The 23158-nt window shown below is 38.9% G+C and overlaps 1 protein-coding gene across 1 annotated transcript in view; it reads left to right on the top strand.

The window, feature by feature from the left end:
• Positions 1–23158, top strand: part of CAMK4 (calcium/calmodulin dependent protein kinase IV) — a 191962-nt gene that overhangs the window by 82469 nt on the left and 86335 nt on the right. Inside the window, exons 2-4 of the mRNA XM_086629667.1 lie at positions 526–604; positions 21068–21130; positions 21790–21872. Of these exons, the coding sequence (XP_086485793.1) occupies positions 526–604; positions 21068–21130; positions 21790–21872 (225 nt within the window). The remainder of the gene's footprint in view (positions 1–525; positions 605–21067; positions 21131–21789; positions 21873–23158) is intronic.

Below are 23158 nucleotides of genomic sequence, written 5' to 3'. Positions count from 1 at the left end.
TCCATTTGATGCTGAATTTGACTGTTTGGGCAACTGGGCGTGGAGCAGCACCGTAATTATCTCTTCTCTGCTTTTCTATCTAACTTCCCATTACTGCCATCAATAGTTAGTAAAAAAACCCAGTGCAACAAATTGTTGCAAATGGGTTTCTTTAACAAGGACAAGATACGATGTCACAGGTTTGGGGCTGGATTATGTTCCTTTTACGTGAGAAGACCTCCAGGATGTGTGAGGAGCCAGAAAAGGTGTCACCAAGAGGCATCTTGAGCTCCTGCAAGTTCTGTTGACTGAATAACTGCTGAAGTTCACTGGTTCAGAGGAGAACAGTTTTTACATTGGTTTGTGGGTTGTTTGTTGGTTTTTTTTTTTTCAGCTGTGGGGAAAAATGAGGTATTATTGCCCAAACTGGGAGGAGTAGAAAATGTAGTTTTAGGTAGGCAACTCTGTTTATTGACATTTATTTGACAATAAGAGGCGTATGTACAACTATTCTTCCTTTTTTTTTTTTTTTTCTTTTTAATTTAGTGGGGCTACGTCCATTGTCTACAGATGCAGGCAGAAAGGGACCCAGAAACCTTACGCCGTCAAAATGTTGAAGAAGACAGTAAGTTGTTATGTTTTGCTTTGCTCTGGGATATGTTTGGGATATTCTCTAGTCCTTTTCGGTGTAGTTTCTTTGTGTGTGGGAAATGGACTAGATTGAGGACCTTGCTAAGCTTATATTTTCTGTGACTGATCTTCTGCTGCTCCTCATCATTAAAACAGCTTTTAAAGGTAACAGTACTCTGTTGGGAATGTCTTATCCCCACAAATCTTGATTGTACCTTCATCTGATGTTGTCTGTATGGACTTAGATTTGGGCAAAACTTCTTAGACAAAAATGTCTTTTTCTTTCACTATGGAAAAGAAGCAGGTTCTGAATCGTTTAATTGTTCTGTGATTTCATTTTGCTTTAATACAGTGTTTTGCTCAAAAAATATCAATACACGATTTATCTTTTTCAGAAACTGATTAAAAGACCAATTCGGCCTCCAGTAAAAATTAAATATTTTGTGCAGGTTTTTTTCTCCTAAAAAACTGCCGAAGAACCAGTTCAGACATCACTTATTTTTAGAGCTCCATATATGTCACACTTCTACCACAGCTATTTTTGTGTGTGTTACAAAATAGATGGTGGAAAGCATGAAGAGAGGCCGGAGAGGAAAGCTCGTAATGGATTGAGAGACTTAAAGCAGAAAGAGAGTGTGGGGGATAGCGTATAGCAGTTCATGTTCCTAAGAGAGGAAGGGAAATTTGAGAGGAAGCAAGCAAGCTGTGAGACACAGACATGATTTTTATTCATGAGTGGATTTGATTGGATGAGTGGATGAGTGTTAAATCATCCATTATTTCATAAAGTTCAGGAATGTTCACATGTAGCAATATAATGACGGGTGGGTAGGTGTAAACATGTTTAAATGCTGAATTAACTAGTGGTCTCTGCGCAAGACATGATGAGTGGGTTCCACATGAGTAAAATGTTGGCATTAATTTGTTGTCTTTGAAAGTAAGCCAAAGTTTAAACTTGCTTACTTTCACTTGTGTGTGCTGCTTTTTAATTTGCGTCTGGTGCATTGGAGGAAGCAGAGCATGCGAGGAGCTTGCATTGCTGCAGCCTACCCTCGTCTTTCCTATGGAAATGCAGTGAACTTGGTTTATAAGTTTTTCTTTATGCCAACGATTCCCATAGTGTTTTAGGAGTATACTTTCTTCTTGTTCTCATTCTGAAGTGCACCAGGAAGAATGATATTACTTAAAAATATTTCTTTGGCTTTTTTTTTGGCCTTCGTGGAGATTAATTCATCTTGACAATGGCCACATTAATGCTAGATCCATCTATTTGTGTCTGACACTATTCAGTTTAGACTTTTGGCAGACTTATTGTAGCACAGTTGTTTTTTTTTTAAAGTGTAGGAAAAATGTCAAGGAAAAAGAACATAAGAATGTGTTTATGTAAGTTGTTTGCGCAGCAGCAATAGCTTGGCTTAGTGCAGCCTTGATTATATTAGCAGTGTGGTTAAGCAGTCCCTGCAACTGGGTTGTTCCCAGTGAAATTGATACACTTTGGGATGTTTTGTTATAAGAACAAGTGATTCTATTACACAACTGAGCTTGTTTGTGTAATTGTGAACATGGGAGGTGATACTGTAAGGATGTGCCACTGCTTGTGTCTGTGTGCCATGAGCTACTGTAGCTACGTTCCAATTTGGAGACGTCATTATTGTCACAGAGGCAGAACTAACTGTGTGTTACAGTGCTCCCACAGCATGAGGCCTGATCTTTGCACAGAGCATCTCAGTGTAAAAATAATCAAGTGTGGGCCAAATCACATATCAAAATGTTGATCGGCTTAAGTTTCCTGTTGGCTTTTCTAAAACAGTTAGGAAAAACAGATGGCAGTTCAATAGTGGAGGAAGAGTGATGGGAAAAAGAGAGGAAGAGCCTGTGACTGTTTGCTTTTTATGCAGACTCCCATTTCCTTAAGTCTCTTTCTTAAGTGCGCATAAGGGAGCTCTGAAGAGCACAGGAAATTAGAAGATGACAAAGGAAGATGGTGAAAGAGCAAATACGCAGGATTTTTCCATTCAAACTGTGACTGACTTTAAACACTGCACTGAACAAGACTAACTTGCTGAGGAAGAGTGTCTGTAAAAACAGGGTGAGGGTCAGGGAGAGGGTGGTCCAGCCTGTTCTGGAAGTGGTAACAAGTGATGTGTGATTAGAAGTCTGGTGGCTGACTGACAGCTCCAAATTTGTGAATGCTGATCAAGACAGAGCTGCAATTTGAAGTAAAGCATTAGAAATTATTACTTTTGTCCCATGGGAACCACTCGGATATGAAACAAATTATCCTTTTGGATAGAAGTAGTGTGCTAGGAACAGACTGCAAGAAACATAAAATGCCTATCAGTGTTCTTTTCATTTAAATAATAAGATTAATTTTTCATTTTGCCTGACTAATGCATTCTCATTTAAGAGGAAATAAAATTTTGGGAAAGACATATCAGCCAATTCTGAGAACACAGTTGTGGAGACATATGAGTTCTTAAGAGATTCTGTAAATAACATTTCTTCACCATCTAGGTTAGTAAAATAGTATTCTTAGATTATTTGCTCAGTTCAATTTGTTTGTTTGTTTTTTTTTTTTGGTTTGCTAGTTAAGCCGACAAAGAGAAACAAGAGAAAACATGTTTACAAACCTTTTTTTTTTTTTTTTAATAAAATAAAATAAAATAGTATTTTGGGAATATTTTACTTCAACTTAGAGGCTTAATCATTCTTAACCATTAATTAAAATTTTATACAGTTCTAAAAAGAGGATGAAAATGCTTTTTTGCTGTTTCGAAACTACTGAGATAGAATGCTTCAGTTCCCTGCTTTGTTTTGGTTTGTCAAATTCAGCCTAAGTTTAGGAGTAGTTTTGAATCCTTTAAGTTACATTTTTGGTGAACAAAATTTAGTCCAAGGAACGCTTCTGGTTCTTACCCTTGAAGTGCCTCACTGTCAAAGTTAGGAAACTGACAGGCAAATTAGGACCATAACTTCCAGAGCAGCTAAAAGACAACTGTTAGAAGGGCTAAAGACATCCAAAGGAGAATTGATGTCTGTATTAGTGGGGAAAAAACCTCTCAGATAATGTGTAAGAAATTAAATTTGAAATTGTTCTTAACAGATACAACAAGAAATGTTTATAAAACAGCATCTATGGGACAGGTGAATAAGCATGATAAATTATTGCCTTTCATTTGCTCATCCAACCTTTGTGCTCAGTTCCTGAGCATAACTGAAATGTAGGATTGCATTATATACTCATTATTTGATTTTTGCTATCTTTAGCAGATCTCTTAAATGCCATACAGCTAATAAATGTAAAGATTTGAATCATGTAAATTCTTTATGGGGAAATCCATTTCATGAAATAAGAAAGAAGCAAAAGTAGATCATACAGCACTTCAAAAAACTCATCAAATAAGCAAAGTACAGTGATGAACTTTTACACTTGCAATTGCAAATGTGAGATTTGTTTGCTTTTCACTACACAATTTACCTCTGCTTGATGACTCAGTGCGTGAGAAAGGTGAAGTATCTTAAGGATACAGTTTACAAATATGCTTCTTATACTCTTAAGCCGAGATTAAAAAATTATCTGAGATTTACAACCAATCATTCTGGAACAGTTGTTACAAACAACATATACCACATGGATCATATCGGAAGAACACAGGATTCTTGAAGGAAGCAAACATATTTGTGTGCTATTTATGAAAAGAAACCCCTCATCTGCAGAACTTTGCCTCCTTTTGGTGTGTTTTGAGAAAGAAAGGCAGCATATGAACCAGGGTCAGCCTGGAGATTGTCCCATAGTCTGGGCAGGTGAATGCCTTCCGAGAAATTAGATCTACCTCTGCCTTGAATTTCCTACCTGAGTCTGGACAAGTTGCTTTAAAAATAGTGAAGAGAACAGATGGCCACTGTTGCGTGGTTTCTAAATTAAGGCACCAAGTACCTGCCTATGTTGTAGGTCTACCAAACGCTAACAACCAACTAAAGTAATTTGAGAGCTGCCATTGCAATAAAGTAACACGTTCTGTGAAAGGAGGACGGGATGCTGAGCTGGATTGTCTGGAGCCGGGGTCCTGGTGTATGCCCAGTTCAGCCTGTGCTGTTGGCCCAGGTATTTCTTTTGATTTTAACTGTGTCATCTATAAAAATGAGATAATACTTCTTTGGTTTAATTCTCAGCAGTCCTTTGAAGGATAGCCTGGTTTATATTCTGAGGTTTTAATTGATAGGTACTGTCCCCTAAGAGCGACTAGGTATTGTGAGATATTAGGCCCTCTGTGTTTTAGTCAATGAGGCACGCAAGTACAGAAACTATTTTGGAGAATTCTCATTTTGATGTCATTTTTTTCATGTGTGGGCATCCTCCCTCACAGAGTTTGTGATACTTGACTAACACTTCCTCAATACTTTAATTAAAATCAGTATTTATGAAGCAGCATTCTTCTTGCATACTGGCTGATGTTCAAAATCATACAAACGTTCCAGCACATGAGCTTTTTCTGAGATCAGAAACAGAGCAACGGTTTTCAAGCAACACACATGCTGGAAATAGTTGTGCTGGGATTAATCTAATTTTACTAATCAGTTAGACAATTTGAGAACAACAAATAGTTTATGCTGGTGGAGCAGAGAGGAGTGTGAGCAAAGGTAAAGGTAACAAGTTTCCCTCCTGGATAAGTGGGCTTGGAGTTAGGGTCTGAAAGAGATTATAATGGTCTATAAAGGCATATATATGCTTGCGTTAATGTTTACATATATATACATATATATATGCACACACACATATATTACATATATTACATGTATTACATACACATATATACAAACATGTGCACACACTCTATAACTATATATATTCCCAACTATACAGGGAGTATAGTTGGCTGGGTTTTTCATTTTGTGTTGTAGTGAATTGGTGGTATTAAGTAGTAATCAAGAGGCTCATGTAAATGTTTGGTCTGTTTTCCTGGAGGAGTGCTGCTTTTGGCTGAGCCTTCCCAATTGAATAAGAAGGCAAGTGCCACAGGGGGATATGGACTATGTATCACACTTGGAGACAGACAGAATTAGTAAGTCAATCTTTTATTGACTTTTGGAAAAAAATATTCATGTTTATAGCTATAAAATGAAAGTCTCTGTTTGCTTTTGTGTGGCCTTACAGGATTTACAATTTGCCTCCTGAATCCATATGCCTTTTTCTCTGTAGACTTTATAATGAGACAATATATATGTAAAAATATACATATAGATTTTATATCTATGTATTTATGTATCTGTCTGTCTATATCTATCTATCTATCTAGTGCGGTGCAGAAATTGTCATTACTATTATTGAACTGACATCTGAGAGTGATGAAGTTTAGCAGACATATGTGATCCACAGAGAAAGTGAGAGCCTGGCGTAATACTCCAATTTGTCTGAAGTGCTATGACAATATTATTTTTTCTCCAGATTTCAAATGTTTGGGACATATTTGTATGTATATGTATATTTAAGGTCAATTTTTTCCTCACCAAGCTGGTATTAATTCACACATTGTATTAATGTGTAATGTTCTAATTTTTTTTCAAATTTTTCAAAAAGAAAAGATAGTGTCATATGTAAGTCTACATGAAAACAGTCAACTGCACCTCAGTACTCACTATTAAAAAGGTGTATTTTTGTCAACTAGCTCGTGCATTCTCTTTTGTTATTCACTCACACACATATCCACACATCACACTGCCATTGCTTGGTAATTATTAGGAAATGGTAATTTCTTGATTACCACTCCATCTGCAGTACTAGCTGTTATATATGTAGATAACTTTATTTTTCCTGGTTTGCTCATTTTTAGTCTTCCAAGTCATCATCTCATTCATGTGCAGTTCACACTGTTAACGTTTCTTCTGAAAGATGAAAAAAATATTTCAGTCAAAATTATTTTGAAGAAAGAAATAAGGCAGTAAGACTTTGAGTTTTCCACTGCTTATATCCGGTTTTCCCTCATATATAAGAGGAATCTGTCTTCCACGGGCTTTTGTGTAAAAGTTAAATCCATCAAATGCATAGTGTCTAAAGAAGATCAAGAAAGCTCATTTTACATAAATGCCCTACAAAAGAAGAGCGAATGAAAAGATTTTTATTTTTGTTTCCTGCAGTAAGATACCAATCATTTTTTGCTTTAGAAGCTGTGAAATCAGACACCAGTTAGTGAAAGTGGAAATTTTAGTGAAAAATATCTTTGTAGTGTGCTGGTTTTATCTTGGAAAGCAAAAAGTGGTTTTTGTCTGTATTAATAGGACATCCTTCAGAACAGGAGAAAATCCCATTCTGCAATTGAAAAAAGCCTGTCCTACATACATGAAGTTATTTAACATGTCACCTGCATTACAATGTATCGTATTATGTCACATTGTAGTGCAGGTGACGTGTAAAAATGACTTTAACATAGAACAATATTTTATACCTATTGCCATTTAGATGGAATTGCTGTGCTCTTCCTAAGTCAGACATACCTTAGGTTAAGATTTTAAGACCAGAAAATATGTGTTATATCTCTTTTTACTTATTCCATTTAACTTGCAGGTAATTAGCTAACACTCATTTTTAGTGTTCACAGCTTAGTTTTCAGAAATACTGAGATCAGCTCATAAAAAGAGGAAAATGGAAAGCTCAACTCATTGTTATGCAGTTCAAGGAAGCTCAACCTACTGTATACATTGCATTGTCGAACAAGTAGTTCTGAGAAACTAAATAATATGCCTTAGATTATTAATGCAGTAAAAAAACAGAAACAAATGACACGTGTTTAGCTTTGAATAACTTAACAGGAACTTTTGTGAAATGATCTGAGCTGCACATTTTCTTCCACCAGCACATCCACGCACGTTTTCCTCCCTTCCTGCCTGCAGTGATTTGTCTTTTCCATGGCTTTAGGCATGGCTTTAGAGGAGATTTGTGCGTGCACGTAAATGTAGAGAGGCACGACAGGGGATAGGAATGAGATGTGTTGCTATGTGAGGATGTATTTAATGCCTAAAGCAAAGACACAATCCTGCAAAAGGGCTGAGTGGAGGTGCAGAGATAAATATTAGGCTGTCCTGAGATTATAGTCCTCCTCTTTAGAAACCCTTCATTATTTACAGCCTGTTAAAGAAATCTGGAGATGTGCCTTTGATAGAGCTGTACTGCAGGGAAGGCAGGGCTTCTGCCTAGATGGATGGGCTGTGAGTCTTACAATGGGGATCTCTGAAAGTCTTCTCCCTCTGCATTGTAGGAAGTTGTTGTTTTCAAGTAGCATGTGCTGCAATCCTGCTGTCACAGTTGTGACTGTTAATCATTTTGGGAGAGAGAGATTGAGCTTGTTCTATGCTGTCAAGCAAAGAATTAAGAGAAAACTGGCTGCATGCACAAAAAAAAGGAAGAGAAGAGGGCAAAAGATAAGAAACCACAGTGTTTTCTCCAATGCTACCAGTTCAGCTGTTGGAATAAAACAGGAACAATGTACGACTTAAGATGTAGCATCCTGGGTTTATTCCTCTGGCCTGAAGCTTGAGTTTTCTACAACCCCTCAGTGAGGTGAATCTAACTGAGGTCTGTAAGAGACAGGATTTATTTTACCAAGAACTCCTTAATCAGCATGTACTCACTTGGCAAACTGGTTACACTGGCGTATTTGAAGGCGGAATATATCCTCTTTGGTTGAGGTGCTCTCCTTTTGTCTTATGTCCTTTAAGAGAAGGACCGACCACACGTAGGGAGGAATGGAAAAGCAAAGGTGGAAATTAACACAGGAACTGTGTAAGCAGCGCAACCTGTGGGGTTCCGGTTATAGAAGCTTCTTTGAGAAATCATGAAGCCAGCATCACTGTCTGGTCTCCGTGAGATACATCACTTGGTCAGAGCATTTCTTAAGACTGGAACTAAGCTGCAGTACAGCTTTCTAAGCTGAATATTGTGATGGTTTATGACGACAAGAATAGTGTGTATGAGTGAGGATCATACCAAATTTTTGCCAACCTAAACATGCTGTCTCCTCGAATCCTGTAAGAGGGGCTTCCTTAAGAAAAGCAAAAAAAAAACCACCAACCACCCTGAATTAAAAAAAACAAAACAACAAACCTAATTACATGTTTTCCTACAAATGTAAAAAAAACCACCTCCCTTCATTTTAAGCGGCCTTCAAATATTACTGTTTGTTTCCAACAAGTTATTCCATTATACTGTTCATATATTGAATGAGCAGATGTTTGAAACTCCAACTGGGCATGTTTTCAGTAGATATAGTTGAAACCAGCTGGAAGCATTTCCATAAGTAATAAGAAATAGCATAAATAAGACAGTTTGTTTTGTATTTCAGTCCAATGGTATTCAAGGCACTTTAATTTACTTTTTTTTTGAGAGAATTCTAGTTTCAAGTTTATTTCAGAATTGCAAAGATTACATGATATGCTAGCTTCTGATGATCTCTAAGCAGTACTCTCAGGAATATCAGCCTGCAGAAATTTAGATTTTGTCTGCAAGTTACCTAACACGTAGATTTTAGCTCTTTATACACTGATAAAAGAATAGTACTACACGAAAAAATAGCATGATAGTAATTGTAGGTTTCTGGATTGAGTGGCAAACATAGTAGGTATAGGATTTGAATGTAAAAATATAAGAAAATACAAAATCAGAAGAACTCTGGGACATGGCTTTGAAGAATTTGTGGGAAAAGTCCTAATTCCTGCAGATGAGAGCCCTAGTTTCTACAAATGAGAAGACAAAAATCTGTTAATCAGAACTCCAGGAAAATTATTCTTTTCACCATTATAACTAATTTCATTTATTCTTTTTGGGCCATTACTGTGTTAAAACTGCTGCAACACCACAGTGAGAAAACAAGTTAGCATTTCTGTGTTGTATGGATGAGGAGCACATGAGGTAGTGAGGCCAGGAGCTAGATCTGTAAGTATTTGTATTTAGGCAATTAGTACCACAGTTCATAACACATCAATAACTACCTTCTGCATGCTTTACTTCACGGGTATAATCTACCTTCTCTTCTCCAGGCTAAACATAGCCATGTCTCTCAGTCTTTCCTCCTAGGAGGGACACTCCAGTCCCTTCAGCATCTTCACGGCTCTCTTCAGTATGTCCTGTCTCTCTTGTACTGGGGAGCCCAGAACTGCGTGCAGTAGACCAGGTATGGCCTCACCAGTGCTGAGTAGAAAGGAAAGATCACCTCCTCTGACCTGCTGACACTTTTCCTAATGCAGTCCAGGATACTATTGGCCACCTTTGGCACAAGAGCACATTGCTGGCTCATATTCAACTTGGTGTCCACTAAGATGTCCAGGCCCTTTTCTGCAAAGCTGCTTTCCAGCTGGGCAGCCCCCAGCATATGCAGGTCCCTGTAGTTGGTCCTCTCCAGGTGCAGGACTTTACATTTCCCCTTGAACTGCATGAGGTTCCTCACCCCGTTTCTCCAGCCTGTCCAGGTCCTTCTGGATGGCAGCACACCCCTCTGGTGTATCAGCCCCTCTTTCCATTTTGGTGTCATCAGCAAACTTGCTGAGAGTGCGCTCTGCCCCATCGTTCAGTTCATTAATGAAGATGTTAAATGGGATTCAACTGAGTATTGACCCCTGAGGTACACCGCTAGTCACTGGGCTCCAACTAGAATTCACGCCACTGATCACGACTCTCTGGGTCCGGCCATTCAGTCTGCTTATCCAGCCCATGCTTTGACAGCTTGTCTATGGGGATCTTACAGGAGATAGTGTAAAAGGCCTTATTAAAGTCCAGCTAGACTATGTCCTCTGCTCTTCCTTCATCTGTGAAGCCAGTCATTTCATTGCAGATGTTTCTCAAGTTGGTCAAGCATGACCTAATCCTCTTCCACCAATGGTACATCTTCCTTGCTACAGACTTTCCCAGATACGGGAGCCTGGGATTCCTGGAGGCCAGTCTTGCTAGTAAAACCTGAGGTGAAGAAGGCGTTCAGTTCCTTAGCCTTTTCCATGTCCTATATCACCACATCCCCTGCCTCATTCACTAGCAGGCCCTAGCCTTCCTTTTGTCACCTGTCTACTTATAGAAGGTGTAAGTAGACACAAGAAGGCTTTGTTAGCTTTGACATCCCTTGCCAGATTCAATTCTATTTGGGCTTTAGCTTTCTTAACTTCATCCCTGAATGCTCAGACAATATTTCTGTATTCCTTCCAAGTTACCCATCCTTGCTTCCACAGCCTTCTGGCATTTTTGCCTGACTTCCTGCTCGCTGGGATGGTTTGCTCTTGAGGTTGGAGGGTGTGATCCTTCAATATTAACCAGCTTTCTTGGATCCCTCCCTTCTTTCTAGAACCTCATCCCATGGAACTTCTCTAAGGAGATCTTTGAAGAGGCCAAAGTCTGCTCTCTTGAAGTCCAGGGTTGTGATCTTGCTTTTCACTCTTCCCTGTCCTCAGGGTTCTGAACTCTACTATCTCCTGGTCACTGCAGCCACGGCTGCCTTTGATCTTCATATCCTCAGTGAACCCTTCCTTGTTGGTGAGTATGAGGTCCAGCAGAGCATCTCTACTCACTGGCTCCTCTGTCATTTGGAGGAGGAAGTTATTATGAATGCACTCCAGATACCTCCTGGGTTGTTTTTGGCCGGCTGTGTTGTCCTTCCAGTGGATAACAGAGTGGTTGAAGTTCCCCATGAGGACCAAGACCTGCAAATGCGAGGCTGCTCCTGTCTGTAGAGGGCCTTATCCACTTGTTCTCCGTGGTCAGGTGGCCTATAGCAGGCACATGCTATAATGTCATGTTTTAACTTGTGTGTTATCTCAGCTAAGAACTTGTGTGTTATAAACTAGGTCGTCTTCCTCCCATGTAGTGGTTATGGGAAATGTATTCAAAGAGAAACAGCTTTATTACCACTGAGCTTTGTACAGAACTTGTTCATCCCAAAGTTTATGACAGTAAGGTCAGAGTATTGCGGTTGTAATAAGGACCTAAAAAAACTCAGATCAAAGGTCTCAGATAGTTTCTCATTACTGAGTAGCTAGACCTCACCAAAAGCTGAAGTAGCCACAGATTTTACCTGCAGTAGCACAAGAAACTATAGGGTCTTCAAGGGTTGTGTTGTTTGGGTTTTTTAAGTACCAAAATTGCACCTCACATCATGCTTTATGCATCAGAGATGGTTTTTAGGACTGATTCTGTGTGATTGGCCAAATCTGCCTGTGAATTCAGTGACCATAAAGGGAGACGTAGGCGAGTCTCCTGAAATTCAAATGTTCACCTGTTCAAATTCACATAGCTTACAATTGCCTCTTTTCAGCATCTCCTCCATTTATTCCAAAATTGTATGAAGCATCAGGGAACATAGGATCAAACGTAGAAGGCACCCTTTGGCTCTTGTGCACAGAATCTACAGGTTGGAGAGGGAAGTCATTGTATGTTCCTGCTGCTCTCAGCCTGCTCAGTCGCTTGTCCTTTCTTTCCAGCACAGCTGATAGATCCTGGCAGAGGAGGCAAGTTAATGTACTGTCATTAATGTAGTTAAGACATCCTCCATAGGAAATAGAGAGATGTAGGAACAAAAACACTCCTGTAAATTCTAATGTTATTTGTTGACATATGGCGCTAACAAGAAACTCAGCTCACAGTTTCCAATCTATGACATGAACTCTATAAATTAGTTATAAGGCCCTGCTTTCACATGTCTGCCTACCTCTCTTAACCATCTCACCATCTCTACATGCTTCTCTGTATTCTCTTCCAACTATATCAGTTTTCATTTTCAGTCCCTGGAAAGTTTCTTCAGGGGATTCCTTCCCTCCTTTCCTTTGAGGATCTACTGGTTTTTTGCATTATTCGGGTTATAAAGTATATAACCTGTAAAATTTAAGCAGTTTTGGGGCATGGGGTCATTTATATAGTTCCTGTAAGTGTAGAGTTACAGGTTCTATATACTATCAAGCAACACTGAAGTGACCTCAGGACTCCTCATTATCAGTGTTTGGGGCTGACCTACCAGAAGAACTGCCTAGCATCGGAAGATTCCAAGTCTCCTAGTACAGATGTCATTTAAGCAGCAGGTCCAGAGACTCAGGGTGGTTCATCAGAGAAAACATGCAAGACTTAATCTGAACCGGATGTTGTCATGATTTCATCCCACCTGAAATATTTTGAACAAAAGTCTCATTTGATCATCAAACTCATAACTAGGCCTTCCCCAATCATCATCTGTGTTGTTGCGTACAAAATGGAGTGGTACAGCATATGGTTGATTGTCATTATTTAACCCCAGTAGGCAGCTCAGCCCCACCCAGCCACTCACTCACTGCCCACAGTGGGATGGGGAAGAGAACTGAAAGGGTAACAGTGAGAAAACTCATGGAGTGAGAAAAAGACAGTTTAACAGGTAAATGCACAAGCAAAACAAAATAAGGAATTCGTTCACTCCTTCCTATTGACGGGCAGATGTTCAGCCGTCTCCAGGAAAGCAGGTCTCCATCACACATTAACGGTTACTTGGGAAGACGAATGCCATCATTCCAAATGTCTCCCTTTCCTCTTTAGCTGTAACATTCCTGTGTTATCAACATGTTCATCACAGATCCAAAACATAGACCCCTACAAGTTACTATGAAGAAAATCAACTCTATTCCAGCCCAAACCAGTACATTGATCACGTGGAATAATTTGACATCTGTGATGGAGGTTACAACCTTAATGGTAGCCCTGATGCATCAAACCTTCATTGGGTAACAGTGAAGGTTCACGTGGATCTGTAAGTGGGAGCTGATTCAAAGATGGGTGGGTACACTCGCTTCCTATTTATGTGCAGTTTCTTAAACTGCTAATAATATAACCTATTCCAAATCTTTGTCATGCAGCTAAGGGCTCCTAAGAAATTCAAGTAGCTTTAAAATAAAATGTTATACAGGATGATAGGAAATGCCCTATCACCTAATAGCTTTCAGTTTCTAAGGGATTACTATTACGTGGCAATTTATTTATTAAGAGAGGTGATGTGAATGTGAAGCCTTTTAGAGAATGCCAGATGTCTAAAACTGGTTACATCACTTAGAATAAAAGCTGGATTAATAAATTTTCACTCAGAAGAGAGGAAATTTTTGGATTTGTAACTGTGTAGTTGAAAAGCAAGAATGGGCAAGAAAATGGCAAGTACAATTTTCTAAATAATCCTATAAACATGACTATTTTGAACTAAAAGAAAGATATACTTACCTTTTGATTTACACATTGTTCTTGTGTCTTAAAATTGTCCTCCTCCGTGCAGCTTTGAGAACAGTAGCAATGGCAGTAACACACTATAAATAGTGAATGCTGAAATGAGCAGTTCATGAATACCTAATAGCCTGAAATTTGTTTGCATAAACCACTCAACAATTATCAAACATATTTGCAGAAATCTGTGTATAAATGAGTCAGGAACAGAAATAACAACCAAATTAGTCAGATAGTTAGACCACAGCATATAAGAAGGCCTGTTCTAACAAACACAGAACTTGTTTTGAACTGAGACATAAAATGTATTATTGCAAATGAGTAGTGTTGTGCAAGCTATAAGTGCTTCTGGACCCATCCTTCACCCCTTGGTGATGCCACCAAGTTAATGTGGGTGAGCAAATGAACCCATTCACAAAGGCTTGTCTGTCTTTGGGGAATATTACCTGCATCTGATCCTCTTTACCATTGAAATCATATACTACAAGATGCAGAGCCTGTTGATCAGATATGTCAGCATACGATTTACTGTGCTGAAGTCTATACAATCCCACAAATCATCTCTACCCATCTGATGGTTTGCCTGCAAATGTATTGTGCTTTCTGAGAAACAGAAGTGTTGTTTCTTTGATGGAACGATTTACATTTATCAGATTAACAGTACTATCATATGCACATAGTGCATTTCTCTTTTGTTTTTTTTAAAAAGCATATGCTTATACAAGCCCATCTCATCTGTATTTGCAGCTAGCAGGTTTATATCTACAAGCAGACCTTCAGGCACCTAACAGGACAAATGCAAGCACATTGATGTAACTTGCAGTAGTTCCATGCAAGTGTGCTCAATCTGAAGAATATGCATCAATTTAAGGATTATAGCCACAAATTGGAAGTGTGGACATGTGCTCAGAAAATAGTCTCTCTAATAATGAATAGTCTGTTTTCTTTGCATTAATAATACAGGTTTACTTATGGAGGCTCAAAATAAAAATTCTCGGTAACCTACAGAGTGAAAACTCCCTGCTGTGTTTATGGGAGATACTGCAGGGCTTTGCAATTACTGCTGTTCTTTATTGTATTGTTTGATGTGTTCCTCAGGGACCTCTTGTTCAGCTGGAATGGAGATAGAGACAGAATAGTCTGCCAAGATTAAGATATAAAAAAGATTATTTTGAACCATTTTTTTTTTAAAGTTCATATTAGTCCATTAGGAGTGCAAAGGTTGTTCCCGTACAGAGACCTGCCGACCTTGCTGAAAATGTCAAGCAATGTCCCAGGACAGAACAGCCCCTAAAACATAGGAGGAATTCTTTTTTTGAGAAACTCTTTCTTTCATTCAAAAAAAAGGGTCATGCAAAAAATCAAATCACCTGAAGCAGGTGTTAAATAAACGCCCTAATTGGATCAAAGAAGTATGGTTTCGTTCAGAAGGGTCAGCTTTTTTTAATTCTGCTTTTACCAACTGTCCACTGCTGTACTGGTTACTGAGTTACACCAGATTAACTCGGAGAGGTAGACTGGGTCACATATAAAGCATCTGTTTTCATTTGCTCTGGGATTTTTCTGTCATATCGCTTTCTGTATCCCTCAAGATTCTGTATCACTTATGGTGAAGACTGACATCGTATCTTGCACTGATACACAGGCCAGTTCAGGTGTGTGATTTCAGTCGTACTACCCAGCTTTATACAGATGGAAAAGCACATTCAGAAGGTGTTTTTATCTCGAAGTCTTGACTGAAAGACTTTCTTGAGAAGATATTCTGTGAATGAGCTGGGCAGAAACTGAAATTCCTGTTACCCAGGACATTCTGAAATTAAAAATCAAAACCTAAAACTGTATAGAAAATATGTACTTTGAATCTTCTTTCTGTGAAGATTCAAGCTTTAAATTCAAGCTCATTTATTTTTTTTCTTGAAACCTTTCAAGAGAACTTTGGTAACCGAGCAGCCCTGTGTGTAGTTGTGACAATTGGGAACAAATGGCAGGGGGTTGGAACTAGACCATCTTTGAGGTCTCTTCCAACCCTGACCATTCTATGATTCTATGATTCTGTGATCTTTTAGACCACCACAGAATTGGCAGCTCTGCTTGAGGGTCTGTATAGGTTTAATATTTCTGCTTAACGGTGAGAAGACAAAATAATGGCAAAGTTATAAATGGTAATTAGCAATTGACTCTATGAAATGCAGAAAGAGTTAGGCTGCAGAGTGATTACTTTAGCTAGATGAACATAAAAATTGTTTCTTGGAAGCACTTTTAATAGTGTGGTGGCAAGCCAGTAATGATTTGCAGCATGCTTCCTTGTAAGTACTTTATCAAACCAGCTGCTCGGATCCTGACCTGCTGGTTTGATAAAGCACTCATTGCTCGAATGAGGAGTGTTCATGTGAGTCAGTTAAGTGGGATATTAAATAAGGAGCTGTGCAGAGCTGGAGTGAGCAGCCTCCCTGAGGTGGGCAGTGCTGTGAAGCTCCTTGGGACCTGTTTGCGTTTGCTGCTTCACACCCCTTGCCTGGGCACAGTCTTGTCACCCAACCTGCATGGTGGTCACAGCTGACCAGATGTGCCCCTCCGTGTCCACAGCACCCTGGGGAAGGAGGGCAGCAGAGACTGGACTTGCAGGATGAAGAATGTGTTCTGCTTCTTGCTCTCTACTAAATTCGAGGGGTCTGTACATCTGTTGGCCACCTGTTTTCAAGATGGTGTACCGTATTGCAAGGCAGCAGCTGGATTAATCTGTTTACAGTGACAGTTCATTTTACCTTGTTTCATTTAATTCAGATAGAAGCAATGCTTTTACGTCTCAGAGGTTCGTAGCATCACTTCACCTCACCATCTCAGGGCATGGAAACATGGAAGAATCTCAGCTTTCATTAAGGATTTTTCCAGCCTTTTCCCCTGTCAAAACAGTCTGATATTTATAAATCAGAAATAGACTGACTGTAGCCCTAGCACTACTTCACTGCATGACCAGTATCAAGTGTCAAAGACAGAGTGTTTGTAGGCACATATCGATAAAATAGATAAATGCCTAATTCTAGAGAAGTAAAATAACCAGAGACACAAAATACTAGGAATAATCCAGGAATAATTACCTTTTTTAATGTAAATACTTTAATACAAATTAAGGGGGTGGATAATTTCATTCACCCACGCTTGCAAGTGCTGTCCTAACTTCCTGGGCCTTGGCTGTGTGCAATACTCTGTTAATGTTGTTAATCCTGTGTCTGTCTGTCTGTAAACAGGACACAGGATTGCAGTTTTGAGTGCGCACAGCATGCAACCCTTGGTCTAGTGATCTCGGGTAACACCGCAGAGCCGTGTGTCCGGCTGCAGGGCAGAGAGATGTTTCAGTTCAGTGCGTGGGGTTCTGGTGTTGCCTCTTGCTCCCAAGTTCAGGTCACTGGATCTTTGCTGCTGCAGGCACTTGTATCTAGTTGGATTACAACCAGCCTGCAGATGCTGCCCTGTGCTACAAGTTGCAGAGCCTGGTTTGCTTACTAAAGTGTACTTGGAGCACTGCAAGTCGCAGCACAAGGCAGGACTGTGTCGCACCTACAAGCAGTTCTTGCAGATTTGTACTTCGGTTTAGCATGCCATGTGGATGTTTCTACAGGTTAAGCAGTGGAAGCATATAGATATGGGTTTTAATAATTACAGACCATCTAGCAACTTTGTTTGATATGGGCAGTGAAATCTTCGTGCCTAGCATCAGTGGTGAAGAACCGACAAAGAACCATTTCAAGATTACCTGGCAAATGACTTCTGAAATTGACATGGATGTACCACAGCAGAATGCTGCTTCATAGGTCTATCATAGCAAATGCCTCTTGTTTGCTTGCAATTTAAAGTTTGCACATAGAAAATACAGCTCAGTAAAATCGCATCAGTGTTAAAATCACTCAACTAGTCATTTGTATGACCTGCTACAGCATTTGTGTAAGTATTTCACGCAGAGAAAAGTAATCTTTTAAATAGAAATCACATTATACTAATGAAATGTTTGACTAAAAGCATACTCTAGTCCATTTAGCATAGATTAAAAGCAAAGAATAGAGGAATCTATAAGAAGGATAATCGCTAAACTAGTGGAACCAGGAAATATCTTAAAGTTAACATTTAATTGTTTTATCTCTTCACAAACAAACCATTTCTGCTGACCTTATTATTCTTGACTGTGGTATACTCACAGAGGTCTCACTGATGCTCCTGAGAGTAATATTGATTTAAGGAAAGCTCAGATAAATTGTTACATATCGTACTGCATATTTAAATTACATCCAAAGAGGAGGAGACAAAAATAAACAGTTTTCAGCCTCATTTTAGTCAGTTATTTCATCTGCACAGATCAGACTACTGTATTTGATCTAGCCAAACATACTTAATTTTGTGGTAGTAGGATTTTTTGGTTAAATTATCCAAGTTTTAAAATTTTTTACTCTAGCACTATAGAGTGAAATGCCTGACTGCCATCCGATTAAATAATTTCTGTCAGGAATATAAGTAATTGAATTTCAGATACTCTTGCCAAAACTTAAAATAGGCCAAGTTTGGCCCTAATGTAAGTAGGTACATTTTGTTGGAAGGAGCTGAAATAAGGTAAGTGTTGATATAGGTCTATACTTAGTGTAGGAGAAGGTAAGAAAATCAAAATGGTAAAACAAACTGTCTGTAATAAAATGCCATGACTACATGTTCTGCGGCTTTTACTTTGAAACAATTTCTATCACTTATACATGCACACTTCTTTTGTAAAATCTATCCCAATAGCCATCTTCCAGGATGCTTATAAATATATAACACTCCTAAATGTTTTTCGGTTGTGTATTTGCCATTGCATCTTAGCATCTTGAATTTTTAGGGACCTTTTCCTCATACCACCACCTGAGGAAGTATTATGAAAGTTTACTGGTTTGTCACAAGTCAGAAACTGGATCACAGAGGGACTCACCTACAGTAGCAGAGTAAAGGTGTAAGAAAGCAAGGACCTGAAACTGAGCCTCAGTTCTCTTTTTCACTTTATTTGTTGCCACCTACAAGATGAGAGGAGGCTGCTGTAGTTTCTCGGTTGTAACTACTCAGTGCCAAAAGAGAGCATCTTTAGAGTTTGGACAGCCTCCTCCATGCTTGTTGCCAGGCATGCTGGATGCACAAACATTTTCAAAACTGCAGAAACCAAACTGTAGGTTGTTCAGTTTGTAGTGGTGCTTTTGGATAAGGTAAATTGCTCAGTCTAGACAGCTCTCCTGGGGAAATGACTGTCCATGCAATATTGTACATTAATTTTTCTGATCCCGCCTGAGGTGCAAAGCGTATGAAAACAGTCCAGATGTGTGTTACTTCCTGAATCATTAAGAGCCCATTGCTGCCCAGCAGTGAGCTTTGGAGCCCCTGGCTGTGCATTCGCCCTCACAAAAGTAACCCAGAGTTGAATAACAGCACTGATGCCAAGGGAATGTTGACACTGGGTAAGACCACGGGCTGGTGCTCACAGCATTTCAGGAAAACTGCACAGGAGACCGTTCTTCAAACCTGCTTCTTAGTATTTATGTAGCAGACAAGAGCAAAGAAACACTTGCTTTTGGAGCAGAAAGCAATAAAGTTTATAAAGCCTGTGATGGTCACAGAGCTTAAGGGATCCTGTGTTTGATCCCGGAGTGGGCGTTTACCTGTGAAGATTCAGTTATTGAACATGTTTTTACCTCCCATTAAGTGTTCAGGTAATGGAATATTTCATTCCTCTTTAATTTTTGCTTTCTGCTGCTTCTCACATGCACCGAATCTGTCCAAAGTTGCTTTTTCTTTCTTTCATTTTGCTTTCTGGCAGAGCCACTAAAAGGGCTTAAACGTCAGTGAGTTTCAAGAAATCCCTAAGGGCTCTAGTTTTCCACTCATTTACACCATTGTCAGTGCACTGCGGCATTACTAACCTGGAAGCATTCCTGGTTGACACAAGGGGAGAATCAAATTCTGCCTATCGTGCAGTTCTGAATGTGACTGATACTTGGATTTTGTCGTTGCTGGAAAAAAATAAAATACTGAGAAGTACATCTCTTCTTTCAGGTGATGAAAAAAAAAGGGATTTTTTTAAGCATGTGTCTTCCTCCCTAAGAATTTTAAGATAGTTTTATGACCTGTTTAAATATTTATGTATTATGACTGTTCATTTCCCACAGGATGTAAAAAACCAAAATATGTTTTTGATGAAAAGCCTCCTCTAAAAAACCTCATACAATCCCCCCTCAAAATGTTCTGCTTGACATCATCTGTGTCATCAGTTTGGAAACAGGTAGTAACTTAACTTGCTGACTCTTAGTCGTTTAGTAACCCTTGAGATGAAGAGTGCTGTGAAAGAAATACGTTTATAATTGTCATCAGTGTAGGATTTCTCTAGGGTTGTGAGAATATTTGCAAACCAAATGGTTTCTTCATAAATGTATTAATTACCTTAGCAACATAAAAGCATGCATTATTTGCTTATGAGCATTTTCCTTTCTTGCTTGCTTAAGCATTTGAGTTTTGGGAGAACTGCACTTGTCTTTCGTGAGTAAAATACTCCCTAAATCTGCATTTCTTGTGAGAAATGATGGATGTGCCCCAACAAGACATAGCTTGTGCCTGCATTGTTAAAGACTGCAATATGAGAAGGAAGGGCTAATCCTCTCAGAGGTTTAACTAAACAGTTAAATCTTTTGCATTAATAGACCATCCTGTTAGATATATCTGAAGCAAAGTTAAACTTTATACCCTGTCTGTGGCTGCGGGTATTTGACCTTTACATCACTTTTTTGTTCTAAGCAGTATGTCAGTATGTTACACTGCTTTGATGTGCACGTCCTATGTGCAGAAACCTTTTTCCAGTACAGCTACTGAACAGTGTGTCAAAAGGAACCTATCCTGGCATAAACTGAAGTAAAATAAGTAGCAATAGACAAGGGCAGAACTTGAGTAAAAACAGGAATTTTAGCACCTTTTTCAGATGTCTTTCCTATATTCTACTTCTTACGTGATTTACATGTACATTTGTAATAATTTTGGTAGATGCAGCTGTTTTTCTACTATAATATCTGTCTTGTGTTACAGGAAAATTACTCCTTACAGTGTATTTGACTTGTGTGTCTGACATCAACTTATTCTCCTAGGAGATCTAGAAATGGTGTTCATACGTATTTTCCTGTGGTGCAGCTAGAAGTTTCTATGGTGAACATAGAAATAAATTTTTTCACTTTTTTCTTCCCCACTTTTAACCAGGTAGACAAGAAAATTGTCCGCACAGAAATTGGAGTTCTTCTTCGCCTTTCACATCCGAACATTGTAAGTTTAGTCTCATTCTTTCACTCCACATTTGTTTCTTTGTTGTTTTGTTGTTTTTGTGGTTTTTTTTTAATTACTTCTTTTCCTTCCTGAGAGATGACTCTTGTGGTTCACCTGTACAGAGTTGGGAGAGTCATGGATTAAAGCTTTGGGTTCTCCTCATGAGCATGTTAGCAGCTCGTTATGGAAGACTGTTGAATCATACTTAGACTTTAAAATAAATTATTTATGTTCTGACAGACTTGAGTGACAAACTATGCAAAAGAAGTTCTGTAAAGGGGAAGTTGGTGTTGTCAGTCCTAGGAGGGTGGGGAAGGTCTTACTTTCAGTTACTCTGAAAGATTAAGACAGGTGTTGAGGAACACTAACAAAAGCAGCTTCGTAAACTCCTGTGTTACATGGAGGTTGCTGAGGTATGAGGAGTATGAAAATAACAAAAAAAATACAATGCAAAGGAGATCAAGCTAGCAAAAAAAAAGAGGAGGTGGGAGAGAACATGCACAATAACTTGCTCAACTGCAAGGTAAATGATACACCAGGTTCAGGTAGTACCATCCTCTGCTTCATTGACTGTGGTCTATTTCCTGCTCTTGGCCCTGTGATATGCTCAACAAGAATGCAAATAAGCTAAATGAATCCTTCTTGTTATCTTTTACCAGATAAAACTGAAGGAGATATTTGAGACCCCTACAGAAATCAGTCTTGTTCTGGAATTGGTCACGGGTGGAGAACTATTTGACAGGTAAGTTACCTTTACACACCTCATTCAGTGCCTTCCCCAATGGTCTTACAGTCCAGGTTTCTCCTCTGCACATAATCCTTGTGTTAGTAATGACTGGAATTATTTCATTGGTATATAATTTGTTCACATGAGTAAATATCTGCAGGAATTGGCTAAAAAGTGTGTTTGGAAATGTGATTATTGGGAGATATTTTTTGAAAGGATACATGAGAATGGAGGAAATATTAAATTCTGAAGAGCACATACTATTGACGGAAGATGTCAGCAGGTGCATAGCATCAAAGTGTTCTAGAGCAGACAAAAAGCAGGAAAAAACAGCAAAGTCACATTGACAGGTTATCATAAAATATGGTAGGTAGCAATCAGCCTGCTAGGAGGATAGTGTTATGTCAGATAAAAATTTGGTAAGCAGAGTAACTCTTTGGTATTCATTGTTTTTATAAACCCTCTGATTTTGTTACAAAGGCTCTGTGGGACAACTATTGAGTTCTGAAGGTGTTGCTCATAAGACTGGACGTGCTTGTGGTGTCAGTGCATATGCATAAAGCAAAATAATTCTATAGTAGTGTTGTGATATTTTACTGGTAGGGATTTTGGTTTTTAGAACAAGAGATGATACAGGAAGCATTTGATACTGGTTTGAGTAAATCAATTAATTCACTTGCATTGGTGATTTCCAGCCCATGTAAGGACAGGTCATCTGATCTTCCTTCTTCTGTAATTGAGGTTTAGTATTGCCGAGGACTGTTGCACAAATACGAATCAAAGACTCAGTCTGAAAGCATTTTGAGTTGAGAAAACAAAACCACTTTTTTTTAGTACCATGGCCATAGCTACAACCTTGAGATGAACTATTTCTGAACAATAACAACAAAAGCAACTCCTCCGTTAACATCTTTAGTTCAACATCAAGAAAGGTGCATACTCTCTCAATACTCAGCCAAAGCAATCAGGAGAAATATGCTGCAAGTTAAACAACCAGCAAGCTCCCAGTCCTGAGCTAGAGAAGACCCTGCGCAAGATGCTTTGCCTTTCACACAGCCCTTTATAATTCACGTGGTTTCAGATTGGATAGTATTCAGGAAGACTGGGCACTCTGCAGAAGTCTTTGATGCAAAGAGTTTGCAAAGGGAAAACACAAATATGCCAGTGAAATGGTTAGTTCCAGAGCAGCAACCATCTGTGTGGTAGAAGTGAATATAAAAGACTCCATGGGATCCAGGATGGGGAATTTCATTATTTGATGGAACTAGTATTTAATATTATGACATTTTCAGCATTCTGTA

Source organism: Tauraco erythrolophus, chromosome Z, assembly GCF_009769465.1.
Source record: "Tauraco erythrolophus isolate bTauEry1 chromosome Z, bTauEry1.pri, whole genome shotgun sequence".
In the NCBI taxonomy this organism is placed as follows: Eukaryota; Metazoa; Chordata; class Aves; order Musophagiformes; family Musophagidae; genus Tauraco; species Tauraco erythrolophus.
Note: the sequence above shows the minus strand (reverse complement) of the source record. Positions and strands in the feature narration are given on the sequence as shown.